This window comes from Sporothrix schenckii (genome assembly GCF_000961545.1).
Source record: "Sporothrix schenckii 1099-18 chromosome Unknown Cont38, whole genome shotgun sequence".
NCBI lineage: Eukaryota > Fungi > Ascomycota > Sordariomycetes > Ophiostomatales > Ophiostomataceae > Sporothrix > Sporothrix schenckii.
In genome coordinates this window covers 540,361-557,924 of record NW_015971139.1, presented here as the reverse complement: position 1 = coordinate 557,924, position 17,564 = coordinate 540,361, and the positions used below count along the sequence as shown (strand labels likewise).

The window sequence follows — 17,564 nt, the reverse complement described above, 5'->3', positions numbered from 1 at the left end:
AATTCCCTCTGGCGAGCCTGCAGAAGCAGCGACCGCGATCTTGCAGCGGAATCTCGACGACTCTGCTCTCCTTTTCCCCCGATTTCTCGCGATCGAACCCCACATCGCCGTATCACGCACAACAAAATACAGACTTCCACCATGTCGAGCGCAAAGGACGACCTGACCACGGCGGTGCTCCGGGCACTGGCCGACGTCGAGTCTCTGGTGACAAGCGAGGCATTCCCGAATGAGAAGACAATCGACATCAAGGCGGCATTGGACCGGTTACGGTCCCGGTCGATGCTGGCCTACGAGACGCTGGAGCGCGACGAGTACCTGCTGGAGCCCGAGGGCGAGCAGATTGCGGCCAACGGCAGCCACGAGGCGCGCGTGTTCGAAGCCTTGCGCCAGGCCGTCGAGGGCCTGTCGGTGGCCGACCTGGAGAAGGCCGTGGGCGACAAGCAGGTGACGAAGCTGGGCCAGGGCAAGGCCTTCCGAGAGAAGTGGATTGCCAAGACGAGCGACGGCAAGTTCAAGGCCGTGGCGACGGACATTACCGACACGACGCGGCAGCAGCTGCAGGCCATCCAAAAGGACCACGCACACCCGGACGCCAAGGTCATTGCGGAGCTGCGCAAGCGCAAGCTGGTGCGCCTGCAAAAGGTCGTCAGCTTCCGTGTGCGCAAGGCGGACAAGTTTGCGCTCGAGATGGTGCGCGAGGAGACGGACCTGACGGCCGACATGCTGGCCTCGGGCGCCTGGAAGACGGCCACCTTCAAGCCGTACAACTTTGACGCCCTCGGCGCCGACCAGAACGCCGGCGCCCTGCACCCGCTCAACAAGGTCCGCCACGAGTTCCGGCAAATCTTCTTTGAGATGGGCTTCGAGGAGATGCCCACGGACAAGTTTGTCGAGTCGGGCTTCTGGAACTTTGACACCCTCTTCGTCCCGCAGCAGCACCCGGCACGCGACCTGCAGGACACCTTTTACATTTCCGACCCGCCCCGCGCCGACCCCCCGCGCGCCACCGACGAGACCGACACCAAGGACTACAAGCAGTACTGGGACAACGTGCGCCAGGTGCACGAGACGGGCAAGTACGACTCTATTGGCTACCGCTACCCGTGGTCGCCCGAGGAGAGCTTGAAGCTGGTGCTGCGCACGCACACGACGGCCATCTCGTCGGCCATGCTGCACCGCCTGGCCGCCAAGAAGGGCCCCGACGGCCGGCCACCGCCGGCGCGCTACTTCTCGATTGACCGCGTGTTCCGCAACGAGTCCGTCGATGCGACGCACCTGGCCGAGTTCCACCAGGTCGAGGGCGTGATTGCCGACTACGGCCTGGCCCTGGGCGGTCTGATGGAGTTTATGAAGATTTTCTTTGGCAAGATGGGCCTGGAGAACCTCAAGTTCAAGCCGGCGTACAACCCGTACACCGAGCCCAGCATGGAGATCTTCAGCTACCACAAGGGCCTCGGCAAGCTGGTGGAGATTGGCAACAGCGGCATGTTCCGGCCGGAAATGCTCGAGGCCATGGGCCTGCCGCGGGACATGCGCGTGTACGGCTGGGGCCTGAGTCTGGAGCGGCCGACCATGATCAAGTACGGCATCTCCAACATCCGCGAGCTTCTGGGCCACAAGGTGGACCTCAACTTCATCAAGAAGAATCCAGCTGTGCGGCTGGACAAGGATTAGAGGGGTGTTGAAGGAATGAAATGGAAACGGACATGGGAGCGGACATGAAAATCAAAGACGATATTATGGGGATAAAAGGCAAAAGTAAGAACGGATCTGTAAAGACGGCGGGTTCTGCCGGTAGACTATACTCTTGTATTGAGCTTACTTAGTGTTACATGTGTAGCGAAGACATTGCATTCAGCTGACAGGACGAATTTGTTGAGGAGTTTGTCTGTTGACATATTTGCAGAGCGTGACTCATATTCAGGGGCATAAAGCAAAATGCCGTCATGGGTACATATGATAGTATTCAATTTATCGTGTTTATTTTTTATTTTTTACTTTTATTTTTATTTTATTTTTTCTTCTTTTTTCATGTCTTTTCCCTTAAAAATAAAATGGTAATTCAATCCACTCATTGGTTTCCCCTGTTTGTCCGAATACGGCGGCGGGCTGCAAAGAGACCTGCCCTGGCGCTAACTCGCACCACTTTTCGGTCGTATTTCCACATAATTTAGCCATGGGATTTACCAGATTCCCATACATTCTCGGTAGGCAAAGCGAAACCGGTGACGATCGGAGCAGCACATGACCTATATCGTTTGTCTCTTCCAGTCCCTCTACATAACTCAAAGTACTATTTCTCTCTTTCACACACCAGCTATAACATTGTGTGATTCAACTCAAACAACTCAACTTTTCCGTACTTCTCTTTTGTTTCTTTTTATCTTGAATAAATTTTATTGCCTCAACGACCGTCATGGTGGGCAGACGTCGCGTGCCACGGCTATTCGATTGGACAACCGCTGTAATCTATATGCCTCGCTCCTTTGTCGGAGCCTTCCACGAGGAATGCCGAAAATTTTCATACTCTGGACAACCATCCAGTCGCAGTCGATCTTCTTTTCTTTACCGTCGTTGTATTCTGGCTTCGTTCTTTCCCGCTTCTTCGATAATTTAGGTGGTGTTGGAGTTTAATTAGCCAATCACGTAGCCGAATTCGTCGGTGGGGAGCAAAAAAAATTGTGTAGCCCCAAAATTTTGGCAGGGGAAAGCGCGACCGGCCGCTGTAACGAAAAAAAAAAGAACAAGAAAAAGAGACAGGATGAAGGAACGACCAACGAACTGGACCTGGTTCTTATCTTATCATGGGCTTCCCCCGCCAATGGAGAGAAAATAGGAAAATATAGCGACCCTCCTCAACAAGAAACTATTATCTTGTATGACTCTTTTTTCCTGTCTGCGTTTTGCTTGGACCACCCTTCCTTTTCTCCTCCCCTTCCCTCCATTGTCTCCTCGGCCTCCCTTTCTTTTGTCAAAGGCAAGGCTAGACGAGCATAGGGACAATCTACACAACAGCCTCGCCTTTTTTTTTTTTTCCTGTTTTAATTTGTTAGACCCTCTTCGCCCTCCTCTCCGGTCAACCTCATACGATGATGTCGGCCGTGTCCATGGCAGGCCGAGCTCCATCTCGCCTGCTCCGGCATGGTCGATGCCTCCCGACGGCCGTCCCCTCGACCCGCGCCGCCGCCTTCTCGGTCAGCGCCCAGGTGCAGCTGCAGCAGATCGTCCACCGCCCGCAGCCCAAGACGCTCAAGACGCTCAACAGCTACGCCAACACGCGCCGCACGCTGTCGCAGTCGACCAAGCGCGCCGCGACGGCCGTCGACTCGGCCGTGACAGACTCGGTGCACGACCCCAAGGCGTACATGCAGAGCGGTGTGGTCAAACCACGGGCAGAGGTCGACGTCAAGAAGGTGCTGGTGATTGGGAGTGGCGGTCTTGCCATTGGCCAGGCCGGCGAGTTCGACTACTCGGGCGGCCAGGCCCTCAAGGCCCTCAAGGAGGCCGGCGTGGCCTCGGTGCTGATCAACCCCAACATCGCCACGATCCAGACCAACCACTCGCTCGCCGACGAGGTGTACTACCTGCCGGTGACGCCCGAGTATGTCAGCTACGTCATTGAGCGCGAGAAGCCCGACGGCATCTTTCTGTCGTTTGGTGGCCAGACGGCGCTGAACCTGGGTGTCGAGATGGAGCGCCGCGGCCTCTTTGCCAAGTACGGCGTGCGCGTGCTCGGCACGAGTGTCCGCACGCTCGAGCTCAGCGAGGACCGCGACCTGTTTGCCCGCGCGCTCGACGAGATCAACATTCCCATTGCCAAGTCGATTGCCGTCAGCACCGTCGACGAGGCACTCGACGCCGCCCGGAAGATCGGCTACCCCATCATCGTGCGCGCGGCGTACGCCCTGGGCGGTCTGGGCTCGGGCTTTGCCAACAACGAGGAGGAGCTGCGCAACATGTCGGCGCGGTCGCTGACGCTGTCGCCGCAGATCCTGGTCGAGAAGTCGCTCAAGGGCTGGAAGGAGCTCGAGTACGAGGTCGTCCGCGACGCCAACAACAACTGTATCACGGTCTGCAACATGGAGAACTTTGACCCGCTCGGCATCCACACCGGCGACTCGATTGTCGTCGCGCCCAGCCAGACGCTGAGCGACGAGGAGTACCACATGCTGCGGTCCGCCGCCATCAAGATTGTGCGCCACCTGGGCGTTGTGGGGGAGTGCAATGTGCAGTACGCCCTGCAGCCCGACGGCCTGGACTACCGCGTGATTGAGGTCAACGCCCGTCTGTCGCGGTCATCGGCGCTCGCCTCCAAGGCCACGGGCTACCCGCTCGCGTACACGGCGGCCAAGATCGGTCTCGGCCACACCCTGCCCGAGCTGCCCAATGCCGTCACCAAAACGACGACGGCCAACTTTGAGCCGTCGCTCGACTACATCGTCACCAAGATCCCCCGCTGGGACCTGTCCAAGTTCCAGCACGTCAAGCGCGACATTGGCAGCGCCATGAAGTCGGTCGGCGAGGTCATGGCCATCGGCCGCACCTTTGAGGAGTCGTTCCAAAAGGCCATCCGCCAGGTCGACCCCCGCTTCGTCGGCTTCCAGGGCGACAAGTTTGCGGACCTCGACTTTGAGCTGCAGAACCCCACCGACCGCCGCTGGCTCGCCGTCGGCCAGGCCATGCTGCACGAGAACTACTCGGTCGACCGCGTGCACGAGCTGACCAAGATTGACAAGTGGTTCCTGTACAAGCTGCAGAACATTGTCGACACCACCCGCGAGCTACAGGCTGTGGGCAGCCTCGGCGGCCTCAAGCGCGAGCTCCTGACCAAGGCCAAGAAGATGGGCTTCTCGGATCGCCAGATCGCCAGCGCCCTCGGCAGCACCGAGGACGAGGTCCGCGCCGTCCGTCGCCAGTTTGGCATCCACCCCTGGGTCAAGAAGATTGACACCCTCGCCGCCGAGTTCCCCGCCAACACCAATTACCTCTACACCACCTACAACGCCAGCACCCACGACATCACCTTTGAGGACAAGGGCACCGTCGTTCTCGGCAGCGGCGTCTACCGGATCGGTAGCTCTGTCGAGTTTGACTGGTGCTCTGTCAGCGCTGCTCGCGCTCTGCGCGCGATGGGCAAGAAGACGGTCATGATTAATGTAAGTCCAAGGGTCGCGTGTGGATGCCCCCCTGCATTCCAATTACAGCACTCCACGTGTTTATTCATACATCTCGTGCTCCTTCTTTCTACGGGCACCTTGCAACCTTCCTTTGCACACGCCGCTGTTCTCAGGAGCACATTAAAGTGGACCCGAGTGGGTCCTCCGACTTACAACATCACCAACCTCCTAAAACTCCTCCTACGCACTCCCTTGCCTTCTTTCACTGTTTGATGCTCTAGAAACGCGAATGAAATTGCTAACACCTCTTCGAGAACAATCCCGAGACCGTATCCACCGACAGCGATGAGGCGGATCGGCTGTACTTTGATGAGAGCAGCTACGAGCGTGTGATGGACATCTACGAGCTCGAGCAGGCCAGCGATGTTGTTGTGTCGGTGGGTGGCCAGCTGCCGCAGAACATTGCGCTCCGTCTGCAGGAGACTGGCGGTGCCAAGGTTCTGGGCACCGACCCGCGGAACATTGACAAGGCCGAGGATCGTCAGAAGTTCTCCAACATTCTGGACAACATTGGCGTTGACCAGCCTGCGTGGAAGGAGTTGACGTCTGTTGATGCTGCTGCCAAGTTCGCCGAGGATGTCGGCTACCCGGTCCTTGTCCGTCCGAGCTACGTTCTGTCCGGCGCTGCCATGACCGTCATCCACAGCCAGGAAGACCTCAAGGACAAGCTCGAGGCTGCGTCCAGCGTCTCGCCGGACCACCCCGTCGTGATCAGCAAGTTCATCGAGGGCGCCCAGGAGATCGACGTGGATGGTGTTGCGTCCAAGGGCGAGCTGATCCTGCACGCTGTCAGCGAGCACATTGAGCAGGCCGGTGTGCACTCGGGCGACGCGTCGATGATCCTGCCGCCGGTGTCGCTCGACGACACCACGATGGACCGCGTCAAGGAGATTGCCCAGAAGGTCGCCGCCGCACTCGAGATCACCGGCCCCTTCAACATGCAGATAATCAAGGCCGACGACCCTGCCGGCGGCCTGCCGGCGCTCAAGGTCATTGAGTGCAACCTGCGCGCGTCGCGCTCGTTCCCCTTTGTCAGCAAGGTGCTCGGCACCAACTTCATCGACGCAGCGACCCACGCCCTGGTCGGCGAGGACGTCCCTGCTGCGCGCGACCTGATGAAGGTCCCGCGCGACTACGTGGCCACCAAGGTGCCCCAGTTCTCGTGGACCCGCCTGGCCGGCGCCGACCCCTTCTTGGGCGTCGAGATGTCCAGCACGGGCGAGATGGCCTGCTTCGGCAAGGATCTGGTGGAGGCCTACTGGGCGTCGGTGCAGTCGGCCATGAACTTCCGCGTGCCCGAGATTGGCGAGGGCCTGCTGTTTGGCGGCGAGACCAGCAAGGACTGGCTCGCCAAGGTCATCAACTTTGTCGGCCCCATGGGATACAAACTGTACGCCGCCGAGCCGCGCGTCAAGGCGTTCCTCGAGGCCGAGAGCAAGACGCCCATCGATGTGCAGGTCATTGAGTTCCCCACCGAGGACAAGCGCCAGCTGCGCGAGGTCTTTGCCAAGTACGACATCCGCGGCGTCTTCAACCTGGCCAAGGCCCGCGGCAAGACGGTGCAGGACGTCGACTACGTCATGCGCCGCAACGCCGTCGACTTTGGCGTGCCCCTGTTCATGGAGCCCAAGGTGCGTTTACGCCGTGTATTCCCTTCCTACTCCTGCCCCCCACCGAAAGTTCGTCACCGCTAACCCATACGCACACAGACTGCCATCCTCTTCGCCCAGTGTTTGAGCGAGAAGCTGCCCCGCGCCGAGGGCACACCGTCCGAGGTTCGCCGGTGGTCCGACTTCATCGGCGGCAAGCCTCTGTAAATGCGTTGGCTTTTGTTTAGTCGCACATTGGCAGCACACATCCGGATCCGGACTGTCCAAATATCTCTTTGCAGGCGTTTGGGGCTTCATTTGATACAACAAAAGATAAAAGGAAGGGACCATGGATGGGGAGGCAAGTAAAAAAAGGTTTATAGGATGAACCACCAGGGGTAGACGTTTGAGGCGTAGAGAGAGCTGCAGCCGTGAGAACGGCATCTCATCCTGTTTGGGTAGTTTATGATGTATTTGATTGTGAGGATTTTCGGAATTTGTTTCTCGTTTTACCATTTGTTAGCATTATTCACGTTTCTGTAAGCCGCGGTCGTGTTGCGTATAGTTTCTTTTTTGGATTTCTTTGCACACATTAATGCCACTCTTCATCTATATTGCTTGTGTTCCACTAGGTGTGGTTATATGGTTCACCTCTTTGGTAGCTACGATGGCCGTCTTCACACAATCAGCAAATCCCCTTCGTTCCAACATGCTCCGTACAATTTGTTATTGTATTCTCTCTGCCCAGATCCATACCGGGCATACCATTGTCCTATCTCGCATGATATAATAATTAGCGCCCAATTCCAAACCGGCTGCCAGCATCACCATTCATCGGCCCTTGTTTTCCATTGACCGTATTTAATCCCTCGACTCCTCTTCCTCCTTGTGCTTTGAACTCGTAGACGGTGTCTTGTCCGTACCCGATGGGGAAAGCGGTTTTCTCAAAGACGAGCTTGCGGGGTCTGTGGCGATGGCACCGGCCGTGCCGTTCCCTGTGGAATCGGGGGTCGCGCGGTTCGACAACGCCGGCGACCGCGCGTTTAGCCTAACGGCAGCAAATCGTTTAGCAAGGGGTTCGCCAGATTCCGTGTCACGGTTGGCGCCGATAGATGCCGATGAAGAAGCACGGTGGAGGGGAGGGATAGAAGAAAAGGAGAGGGGTTGGGTGTGGAGGGACGACGGTAAGACCGAAGAGGATCTAGACGGAGGAGCATCGGCGGCCACTGGCGACATGGACGGAGACAAAGAAGAAGGAGAAGGAGAAAAAATGGCAGGATCTGCACCACCGCCGCCCTGGTCACTGCGACGCCCACTGCCGTCACTGTTTTTGCTTCTTCTGCTCTCACTTTCCCTGCGGCTCCTACCACCTGCTGCGCTGGTGCTGCCACTCCGCATTCTCAAACTGCCACTGCGAGGAATGCGTCTCTCGTCCAAGTCTTCTTTGCTTCGTCGCACGGTGCCTAGGTACTGGATGTCCTCCATGTCCTCCTCTCTGTCCTGTCGGGGTCGCTTGGGTATTCGCTCACCGGCAGATTGCAGGATCATCAACAGCGTCTGCCAGCCGGGTGTGGACTGCAGCTGGAACGTGTCGGCAAGGTCGTGTTGGGTCGCGACGCGGCAAAGCAGGGCTTCCTCGTCCTGGATATGTTAGAAACAGATGCAAAATAATACGTACGCTGCGCGTGACGGTTGACGGTGGCCCTACCTTTGACAATACATCCATCTTGCGGAGGGCGCATAGGAGGTGGAAGTTGGAGACGTGCAGGTCCTTGGCGTCCGCCTTGCCTGACTTGGCTTGGAGCATACGCGCGACGGCCGAGTGCTCCTGGCTCTCGCCAATGTACTCGCGGTTCTCAATCGGGAAGGCCAGGTCAGTAAAGACAGGTTTGGACTCGTGCGGGAAGCCGTGCGTCAATGTGACAAATAGGTACTCGACAGGGAACGCAGGCTTGGCATTCTCCTGCACGTTGGCGCCGTACTCGTTGATGTGGCGGTAAAAGACCTCGGGAATATACCGCGTGCGGCTGACCGTGCCGTCGTCCTCCTCCTCGTCGCGCACGAGCATCGACTCAGGCTCGGCCGACGGTTCCACAATGTCAGCGCGCACCATCTCCACCGCCTCGTTGGACATTTGATAGGCAGAAATGCTAATCTGGCCCTCCTCGTTACCGGAGATGACGCACGTCACAAAGTTGGAGCCAAAGCGGCCGGTGTCGCTCCACTTGGTAGGCTTGGGGTGCTGTGCCTGCAGCCGTGCGGCGAAGATGACCTCGAGCGAAGACAGATAGTACGAGTCAGCGTGGCGCTTGCACACCACTGACCCGTCGCCGGCACCCGCGTCGAGCAGGTCCGTCCAGATGACGCCAACCCGCTCCAAGCCGCACAGCTTGGCCACGGCGTCGACCTCCTGCTCGTTCTCCCAGGGGTTCAACGACACGCCGTCGGTCTCGTCGACCTGCGGCGGCTCGTAGATGGCCTCAACAACAGCCTTTGTGCCCAGCGGAACCACCTCATACTGCTCATAGCGACCGTACAGGTAGCCCAGGCGCTGACCACCGCCTTTTCGCCACGCGTTGATAAACGAGTCGACGATTGCTGGTGACGCAAACTCGACGTGATCGACAGACCGGAACGTCTGTGGCTGCAAGGAGATGGCGCTGGGCTGGCACTTGCTGCAGATGCCCTCGGGCCACTGCGCGTGACCAGACGGGCAGTTGGGCCGGACGCGGAAGAAGGGCTCGACCAGTGGCGGGATGAACGAGGCGCCGAGCTCGGGCTTGTTCTTTTCCGAGTTGATCTTGCGCAGGTAGGAGTGGAAGGACAGGTACTTGATCTTGTGCTCGTCGAGGTAACCTGCATTGAACGGGTCGAGAGGCTGGCAGTAGTCGCACATGCCCTTGGCGCCGTGGCGGCACATTTTGGGGTCCCGTTTCCGCGGGATCTTGCCATCGAGCTTGTCGAGCGTGTCGTCAAGCTTGGACTGCTTCACCACCTCCCAAGGATTTTTTATGCGCGTGGCCACCGCCGAGATCGAGGTTGAAGTCGAGGGTGCATTTGCAGGAAGCGGGTCGATCGGACGGTCCTCGGCGGGCAGGACGGGCTGGCCATTGAGGCGGTTGGAGGACGAGGAGAGTGTCTGAGGTTTGGCGGAAGTGGCGGCCCCGTTTGAGTGGCCGTTGGAGTCGTCTTCCTTGTGCTTGTACTCCAAAAAGACCATGTCACCGTGGCTGCTGGTGTTAGCTGGGATCGAGACCTGTGGAGCATCACGGTGTCCTTGATTCCTCGATGCTACATACCCTAGACCAGTCTGGCTGATGGGTACGTTGGCCACATCGGCCACCTTCCGCTTCTCACCCTTATTTGTCGGGTTGTTCGACACTGTGATCGTGGTCGGGTCGACCGTCGGTGGAAGCTTAGGCAGCAGCTGGAGCAGTTAGCAAACGCTTGCGACTCACCTTGCCCTCGCATTGAAACGAAGCTCTCTTCAACGTACCTTGAGCATGATGCTGCCAAATGTGTCAGTCTTCTCGGCTTCCTGACGGATCATGCCGTCGGGCCCGCGAAAGCGGAGCAACATCGCGGCGGTCGTGGATGATCAAGCTCCGAGTGGCATGCGTTGTGATGTGATGCGCCGGTAGCGGTTGTCGAGTTTGGGTGATATGCTGATCCTGTGCAATAAGAGTTAGGTGTAGACGATTGCGAAATTTCGAAAGTGCAAGTGATAGAGATGTAGTAGGTTGAGAAACAAAAGTGGCAGTCACCAAGTCGATGTTGTGCATTAGTGAGGAAGGAGCTTGTGCGCAATAGTCAATTATCAGCAATCGTCATAACCGTCATTGCCTGAAGCTCGAACGCGAGTGCCCCACCGCGCACTGTCCCTCTTTCCTTGTGTTTCTAGCTGTGACGAAAGTCTAGTGGCGCCTGTGGCGTGGGCGCTGTGGCGCTTGCTTAATAAATAATTTAACCAATCAGCGCACAGAGCATGGCGAGGAAAGGGTTCAAGGCTGTTAGCTGTCCTTTTGCGCCAGGGGCGTTCGCGGACCGCAAGGGCCTCCTGTGTTCTGTATGGGAATTTCTTGCGTGCCGCCATTCGCCATCTTCAAACTTCTCGACACCGTAACGAAAAACGATCAACGACGGTCGTCCTCTCCTTTGACCGACGGACCTTCTCATTCTTGTCACTCTTTACTACGATTTCTATACCTTGCCTATTTTCTTTTTCGACCTCCCGCGTTTTTGTTCCAGGCCCATCCACACCATCTCGACAATCCTTTCCTCCGCGTAAACGAACAAAAGAACAAACGAAAGCACAACCAACACATTATCGCACACAAGACTGACAATCCACAATGGGGTTCCCATCTGTCGACTGGCAGGGCCTCGTTCTGCCCGTCGCCTATCTGCTCGTGCTTGGCGGCACCTTTGCCGCCTTCTCGACCATCTACCGCCGGCGCAAGGCCGTCCAGAGTGCCAGCCTCAGCCCCTGGTTCCCGCCGCACCTCCAGCGCAACGTCTACCTGTCGCTGCTGCACATGGAGCCCGAGCCGGGCTCGGACAAACCCCAAAAGGTCCCCGACACTGTGCTGCGCGCCGCGCTGCTGCGCCGTGCTGTTGAAGACATCCACCGCATCATCCAGATCCGCACCGGCAAGCAGGCCTGCCAGTCGCTGCTGCAGCGCGGCAGCGTGGGCGACGACCTCTGGCAGCGGTTCCTGCGGGCCGAGAAGGAGATGGAGGACGAGCTGCGCGACGTGGTGATGGAGGCCAACGCGCTGGTGCCCAACTGGGGCCAGATTATTTTCCAGACGGCCAACGCGATTGCCGCCAACGAGCTGCTGCGCACGAAGTTGGACGCCGTGCAGGACAAGGCGGCCGCAGAGAAGGCGTGGTGGGAGAAACGCAAGCTGTCGATGCCGCCGTCGGCCGGTGGTGAGGCCACCGCGGCCACTCTGACCGAAGACGCAAAGGGCCCGTCTTCGCCGACCGGGGCGAGCAAGACCTCTGAGGACGACACGGTGCTTGTGGACACACCTGCGACGGCAACTGCACCGGCACCGGCCCCGGCCCCGGCATCAACGCATCCAACGCCGAGCGGCAAGAAGAAGAAGGGCAAGAAATAGAGCTTCAAGTCCCGATCCCGCCGAAAGTGACCGATCACAATACATCCCACAGATTTATAAAAGATACGAGATTGCACAGTGTACAATATTAGCGGCGATGGGGGGACGGAAAGGCAGAAAGAAAAGATAGTGAATGACAGGACGACACCGAGATCGTGAGCACTGATTTTTGTTAGACCATGGCGTTTGGGGCACGGCAGTTTTTTTTCTTTCCGCTGTTGCGTATGTTATTACTTGCGTTATAAATGGATATTGCTCTCACATGATATGCTGGATTTGATGACTTGTGGTAATCCGTGGGAATTGTAAAACTGAGTATGTAAACCAATAGTCTTGAATTGTAATGTAAATAAAATGGAAAACGCCAGGCTGTAGTCGTGAAAAAGAAAAGGCTGTTTTTCTAAACAAAGGAGCCGCATATGCATCCGTCGCTTGAAGGGAAATATGCGTACAAAGAAATCAAAGGCGACAGATTGAAGACATGTATATATATATGTGAAAACGCTCACGGCCTATACAAAGAAACAGACGCATGCAGAAGTGAAATGGATAAAAAATGATTCATAAAAGCGAAAATCAGTCGACAAACGACTGACGACAGTCGACCCTAGTAGTGGCCTGTCTTGCGACGCATAATTTCTTCGCTGGCGCTGGCCTGGAGGCGTGTCCGCTGGGCATGCTCGATAATCTCGTCGACGGTAAGGTCTTTGGACTCGGGCCTCGTGTAGGACCTCTCGCTGGACGACATTTCGCAGTCGTCCATGTTGCTGTCCGTATTGGTGTCCATGTCGGGGTCCCTCTTCATTTCGTCGACATCTATGCACATGTTATCGCTGGAGCTTATGTCGTCGCCGGCAACGATCCTGTTGATCTTGCGCATGCTGCAGGGCATGCAGATCGTTTCGTCATCCCATGACATACGACAGTCACCGCGACAACTTTTGACAGGGCTGGGCGAGCTCTGGCGGCGACCCAGGTGCCCCGAGCCGGTCGGCCGCCGTGGCGTGTCACAGCCGCGCAGACCGATGAAGCGGCCAAACTTGCGGCGCTTGTCCTCCAGCGTCAGGCCGATTCGTGGCCACTCCACTGGGCATGGGTAGCAGTACTTCCACGGCGTGGGTGTGCGCTGGTGGTAGAAACTGGCGAGGCTTTCGAGCTGTTCGTCGGTGAGAAGCCAGAACTGCACAATGGTGAGGGGAAAGTCGCGATGGGCGATGCCCGTCTGGTTGTTGACGAGCGCTTGAAGCTCCTGGGCCATGTGCGCGAGCTTGGCCTCGAGGGCTGGGCGGCGGGCTATTCGACGGGAAGCGAGAGACGGCATCGTGTTGAGTATAATGTGTAATAATATGTGGTGAGAGAAGAGCGAGAAATGGTTTTCTATTTCCCGTTTCTAATCTTGGTGGTAGACGAGGAGGAACAGCTACCAGATAGGGTAACTGACAGGGACAAGGAAAAGACTAGAAAATGAGCAGTTGTCGTGGTGGCTTGGTGATGGATGTCGGCATTGGGGAGATGGAAGAGATTGTTCATCGAAAAAGAACGGGGGAGACCATTCTAAAATACTGGAGAGACTACAAAAGCACGAAAAGAGCAAAAGAGGCAGCACTGTACGTCGATGCAGCTGCAATGCCTGGTGGTCTCATCTGATGCTCTGTCGTTTGTCTGTTTTAAACTGTGCTTTGTCGTCGAGATAAAGGAGCACGAGTGCGAGAGTGCGAGAAAGGCTGTAGTCTGTTTTGGGTTGCCCCAGGCCGAGATCTCGCATCCGCCCCCTTTCGTTGTTTCTTCAGGCCATAAAGGGCAGGGGAGCCTCGATGCGGAAAATTCAAAGATAGAACATGCAGCGGTTTTCAGGACATAGAGTGCCGGCAGGACTCTTTGAACAAGTCCTTTGTCCCGTATTGCATATGCTTTGCTTGTCTTTCAAGATTGCCATCAAAGACGGGTCAAAGGCGAATCGAAAAGAAATGCGTTTATTGACGACGGCTACAAAGGGCATCAAAGAAACGTGCGTTCTATTGTTGTCGGTTTTTGTGGGATGCTCCCTACAGCCACTTGATTTTGGCGACATGGTCGACCTTGCGTCGTGTGGGCTTGATATAGCCCAGCGTCTTCATCTCAGAGAGGCCCTGATAAAATTGGACAAGGTGCCGCCGCTCCAATGTGTCGTCTTCGGCTTCTTCCTCACCCTCGGCTGCATTGTCGCCATTGTTTGCTGCAGCCTCTTTGTTTTTAATTTCATTACCAACTTTGTCTTTGAGTCTGTTGCCGTTTTCTGAGACGGCATTTTGGAAAGCCTCCCACAAATCGGCCACATTGATCAGCGGGCCAGCATCGAGGTACAGCTGGTAGAGGATGGCGGTCGCAGGAAGTGTAGGCCGGATGCTACCTCTCTCGGTGTCACCATTTTTCTTCGACGACGTACTTTTGGAAGGTTCCGTCCCAGCACAGCACTCGCAAGCCAGGTAGTCGTGCGGCCGCGCAAGCGCCCGCTCTACTACCAGACCGGGGCGCGGGATAAAAACGTCGCGGTACGGTGCTTGGGCGTTGTATAACCAGACCTCCTGCAACCAAAGACGACTCGCTGGCGACGAGGAGGGTGTTGCTAGTGAGGATGGGGCCACTGCCGCACGACTGGCCGTCGCTGGCTCAACGTCGACAACGCCAACAACAGCAGCGACGGCGGCATCGACCAATTCCGTGAATGTCTGGTCCTCTTCGGTCAAGGCCATAGAGTCACGGCTTAGCTGGACCTTTTGTGCGACAACGGTCGTGCGCAAAACTTTGCTTTGGGCCGTGTACTTGCTGCGCAGCTGGGGCGGGCCGCCACCACCGCCGGGGCTGGACGGACCTCCACCGGCAGCTTTGAGGCTCATGATCCGACTCCGAGCCCGGTTGGCATAGCTCGCCTCGAGCTTCTTCTGAAGCTCCTCAATCTGGCCCGCAATCTTAGCAAGGTTGGAAGGCAGCGTGGCCCAGCTTGCCTGATACGGATCCACGTCGCCAGCAAGCTCGGCGGTGTCGCCCGGTGGCGCCTCAAGTGCAAGCTCTGGATCGCCAGCCTCTACGACAGCAATGAGGCGCCGGAGTAGAGTGACCAGTTCCGAAGACGACATGCGCCGGATGGCAGTTGTCATAGTCGCAGCCACTGACGAATCGTCGTCATCAAGCGTGAATGCATCCTGGTTTGCGCCACGCTGGTCCTCGAGGGCTGTGATGTAGAGTTCAGTAAATGACTGACCAGGGAACACGCCGCTGGCCGCGGCGAGATGAACAGCACGTGCTATCCGCTCGTTCCAACACCGCTGGTACTGCAATTGGTCGGTTACGGCTTGCCGGAGGAATTGTTGTTGATCTGGAGTATCACTGAGTAGCTGCTTGGCCACATCAATATCACCATCCGTCACGAGGGCTTCGACGTGGCGCCGGAACGAGGGTAGTTGGCGGAAGGCCGTGAGGTAGTCTGTGTTCTGGAGAAGAGCGTCCTGGGCCGTTGTTGCGGTGCTGTCTCCAATATCGTGCAAGAAGACGCTGAGCGGGTTGGCGTAAAAATAGCACATATAGGCGTACTTTTCCTGTTAGACAAAACAGCCGAGACACGACAAAACGATGAGATATGTGAATCCTACCTTCAACGAGTTAACAAACACCGAGACGCCCGTTACTTGCTCGTCTTGCCTCTCAGCAAGGCTGCGAAGCAACGAAGGGCCAATTCGTAGTGGTATATCGGCTGCCGCAACGGCACAACGGACCAACCGATCAAGCACGGCCGACGAGGGTGCAATGTCGAACTGTGCTGCGGACAAACGGTGAGCGGCCTGTTTGGGTAGCCGTGCCTGGAAGAGATCGACGGACGTGGCTACCCCAAACAGGAGAACAAAAGGAATGCGGTCGAACCAGGAGTGCAGAAAACTGATCAGGTCGGCTAGCAGCGCGCCATCGAATGCCTCACTGTCCTCAAAGGCGACAACGATGCGTGAGGTTCCTGGGTCACTAATGGCTGCCGCCACGGCCTCGAGGTCGTAGGCAAGGTATTTGTTACCGTTGTGGGCAACGACGTCGTCTTCGTCCGCACCCCCGTCGTCAACACCGTTTCCAGGAGATGGCACGGAGGAGGCAACCTGCACGATTGTCTTGAGAGCGGCACGCAGATTTGGTGCTTCGGCCGCACGCAGACGGACGATGCGGCGGACACAGCGATCCTTGCCTTTGGAGCTGCTGTCGCGGTTGATGGTCTTCTCGCTCTCAGTGAGCGCAGCAGACAGCTGGCGGAAAAGTAGCATATCCGTCGTGGCAGCAGGGCCGAGAATGACAAATGCCGCCGGTAGTTTTGTTCTAGTTGTCTTGTTAGGACCCTAAGTACACTGTACATCTTTACAACACCTCAAGGTGCCATCAGTGGCAATACGTACTGCGTTGGCTTCTCAATAAAGTCCATGACGGCACTTAGCGTCGCTTGATTAGAGCGTTGCAAGACAGTCTGCATTTGTTAGATGACGTACTCCGTGGACGCAGATACATGTAACTGGGCGCCGTCACGTACCTGGATCCGGTCATCGAGCTGGGCCCACAGAGAGTTAAATAGCTGTCGCCGGCGGGCCACTGCCTCGGGCGCTTCGCGGCCCTGAAGGAGGGGTGGGAATGCAGCCAGCGCATTGTCGTCGCCGGCGTTCTCATCACCGTCGCCGTCGCGGTCTTGTTCACCGTCACCGCCAACCTTTGCCTTGCCCTTGGCCGTTCGCCGCTTCTTGGACTTTGGCGTCCGATCATTGGTCCGGCCATGCTTTCTGCTACTGCGGGATGCCGATGGCGACGTTGTGGCACCTCGATTCTCGCCATTGTTGGCTTCATCATCCTCATCATCGGACGGGTTGAAAATGTAGGCGACCTTTGGGGGTTAGCAGGGATACGCTGTCACAGAAAAAGACAGGGAGGAGCCTACCTGGTGGACAATACTTGTCTCTGCATCTTCGCCAGCGGAAGCAGCCATTGCGAATGAACTGTGGGATAATGGGCAAGAGGCTGTCTGCGCATTTGTGAGGTGTCGTCTTGGACATGATGTTACCCCGTAAGGAGTAAACAGCTGTAAAGTGGTCACGTGGCGAACCCACTCGCGGAAAGCTGCCGTAAAAAGCGCGTCGCGCGTCGAGAAGTGCTATAAAAGCGGGTCTCGTCTCAACCAGCAAGACCACGCTCCTTCCATTGACCTGTAATTACTTTGCAGTTGCAAAGAGCCAGTTCACATCTATTATACAGTGTACGTCATATAATTTTTTAACTTTAAGGAGCAAAGAGTCAACATGATTGTTACGAGCAACGAGCAAAATATATGCACGGCTAGAGATAGGAGCTCCAATGGAACTACGGCACAATCAATGAGACCATCGTTCTGCACGCTGATAGAGTTTCTTTTTCCGATCCATCATCGTTTGACGAAAGGAATCATCGTGTCTCTGCTGCATATATAGATTATAAAGTATTTTTGATTTGCTATTTTCCGTCTTTTACATCTTGCCGTCCTGCTCGCCCTTCCAATCAGACAGAAAGGAGGAAGCATGCATGCAATGGACAATTCTATCCACTCACTCTCATTTTTTGGCAACCCGGATCCTTCATCCCAGCCGACAAAAATAAAACATATAGAGAAACCTATTCATCCCAATAAACATAAA

General features: G+C 56.6%; 6 protein-coding genes across 6 annotated transcripts; 3 read left to right on the top strand and 3 right to left on the bottom strand.

The window, feature by feature from the left end:
* Positions 1-141: 141 nt before the first annotated feature.
* Positions 142-1,677, top strand: SPSK_06238 (phenylalanyl-tRNA synthetase alpha chain; the record flags this gene model as incomplete). The annotated part of the gene is made up of 1 exon (XM_016732944.1): positions 142-1,677. The coding sequence occupies one exon, from the start codon at positions 142-144 to the stop codon at positions 1,675-1,677; it is 1,536 nt and encodes a 511-aa protein (XP_016591890.1).
* Positions 1,678-3,092: 1,415 nt separating this feature from the next.
* On the top strand, positions 3,093-6,997 carry SPSK_05845 (carbamoyl-phosphate synthase large subunit; the record flags this gene model as incomplete). The annotated part of the gene is made up of 4 exons (XM_016732554.1): positions 3,093-5,159; positions 5,208-5,387; positions 5,435-6,811; positions 6,890-6,997. 4 exons carry the CDS (start codon positions 3,093-3,095, stop codon positions 6,995-6,997), a joined length of 3,732 nt encoding a protein of 1,243 aa, XP_016591889.1.
* A 633-nt stretch (positions 6,998-7,630) lies between these two features.
* Positions 7,631-10,349, bottom strand: SPSK_05934 (nuclear protein localization protein 4; the record flags this gene model as incomplete). Its single annotated transcript, XM_016732642.1, has 3 exons — positions 7,631-8,410; positions 8,448-10,196; positions 10,266-10,349. The coding sequence occupies 3 exons, from the start codon at positions 10,347-10,349 to the stop codon at positions 7,631-7,633; spliced, it is 2,613 nt and encodes an 870-aa protein (XP_016591888.1).
* Positions 10,350-11,121: 772 nt separating this feature from the next.
* Positions 11,122-11,892, top strand: SPSK_06571 (translocation protein SEC66; the record flags this gene model as incomplete). Its single annotated transcript, XM_016733273.1, has 1 exon — positions 11,122-11,892. The coding sequence occupies one exon, from the start codon at positions 11,122-11,124 to the stop codon at positions 11,890-11,892; it is 771 nt and encodes a 256-aa protein (XP_016591887.1).
* A 607-nt stretch (positions 11,893-12,499) lies between these two features.
* On the bottom strand, positions 12,500-13,213 carry SPSK_06600 (uncharacterized protein; the record flags this gene model as incomplete). Its single annotated transcript, XM_016733302.1, has 1 exon — positions 12,500-13,213. One exon carries the CDS (start codon positions 13,211-13,213, stop codon positions 12,500-12,502), a length of 714 nt encoding a protein of 237 aa, XP_016591886.1.
* Positions 13,214-13,937: 724 nt separating this feature from the next.
* SPSK_05915 (origin recognition complex subunit 3) lies at positions 13,938-16,882 on the bottom strand (the record flags this gene model as incomplete). Its single annotated transcript, XM_016732623.1, has 5 exons — positions 13,938-15,467; positions 15,522-16,227; positions 16,305-16,372; positions 16,436-16,780; positions 16,835-16,882. 5 exons carry the CDS (start codon positions 16,880-16,882, stop codon positions 13,938-13,940), a joined length of 2,697 nt encoding a protein of 898 aa, XP_016591885.1.
* Positions 16,883-17,564: the final 682 nt, after the last annotated feature.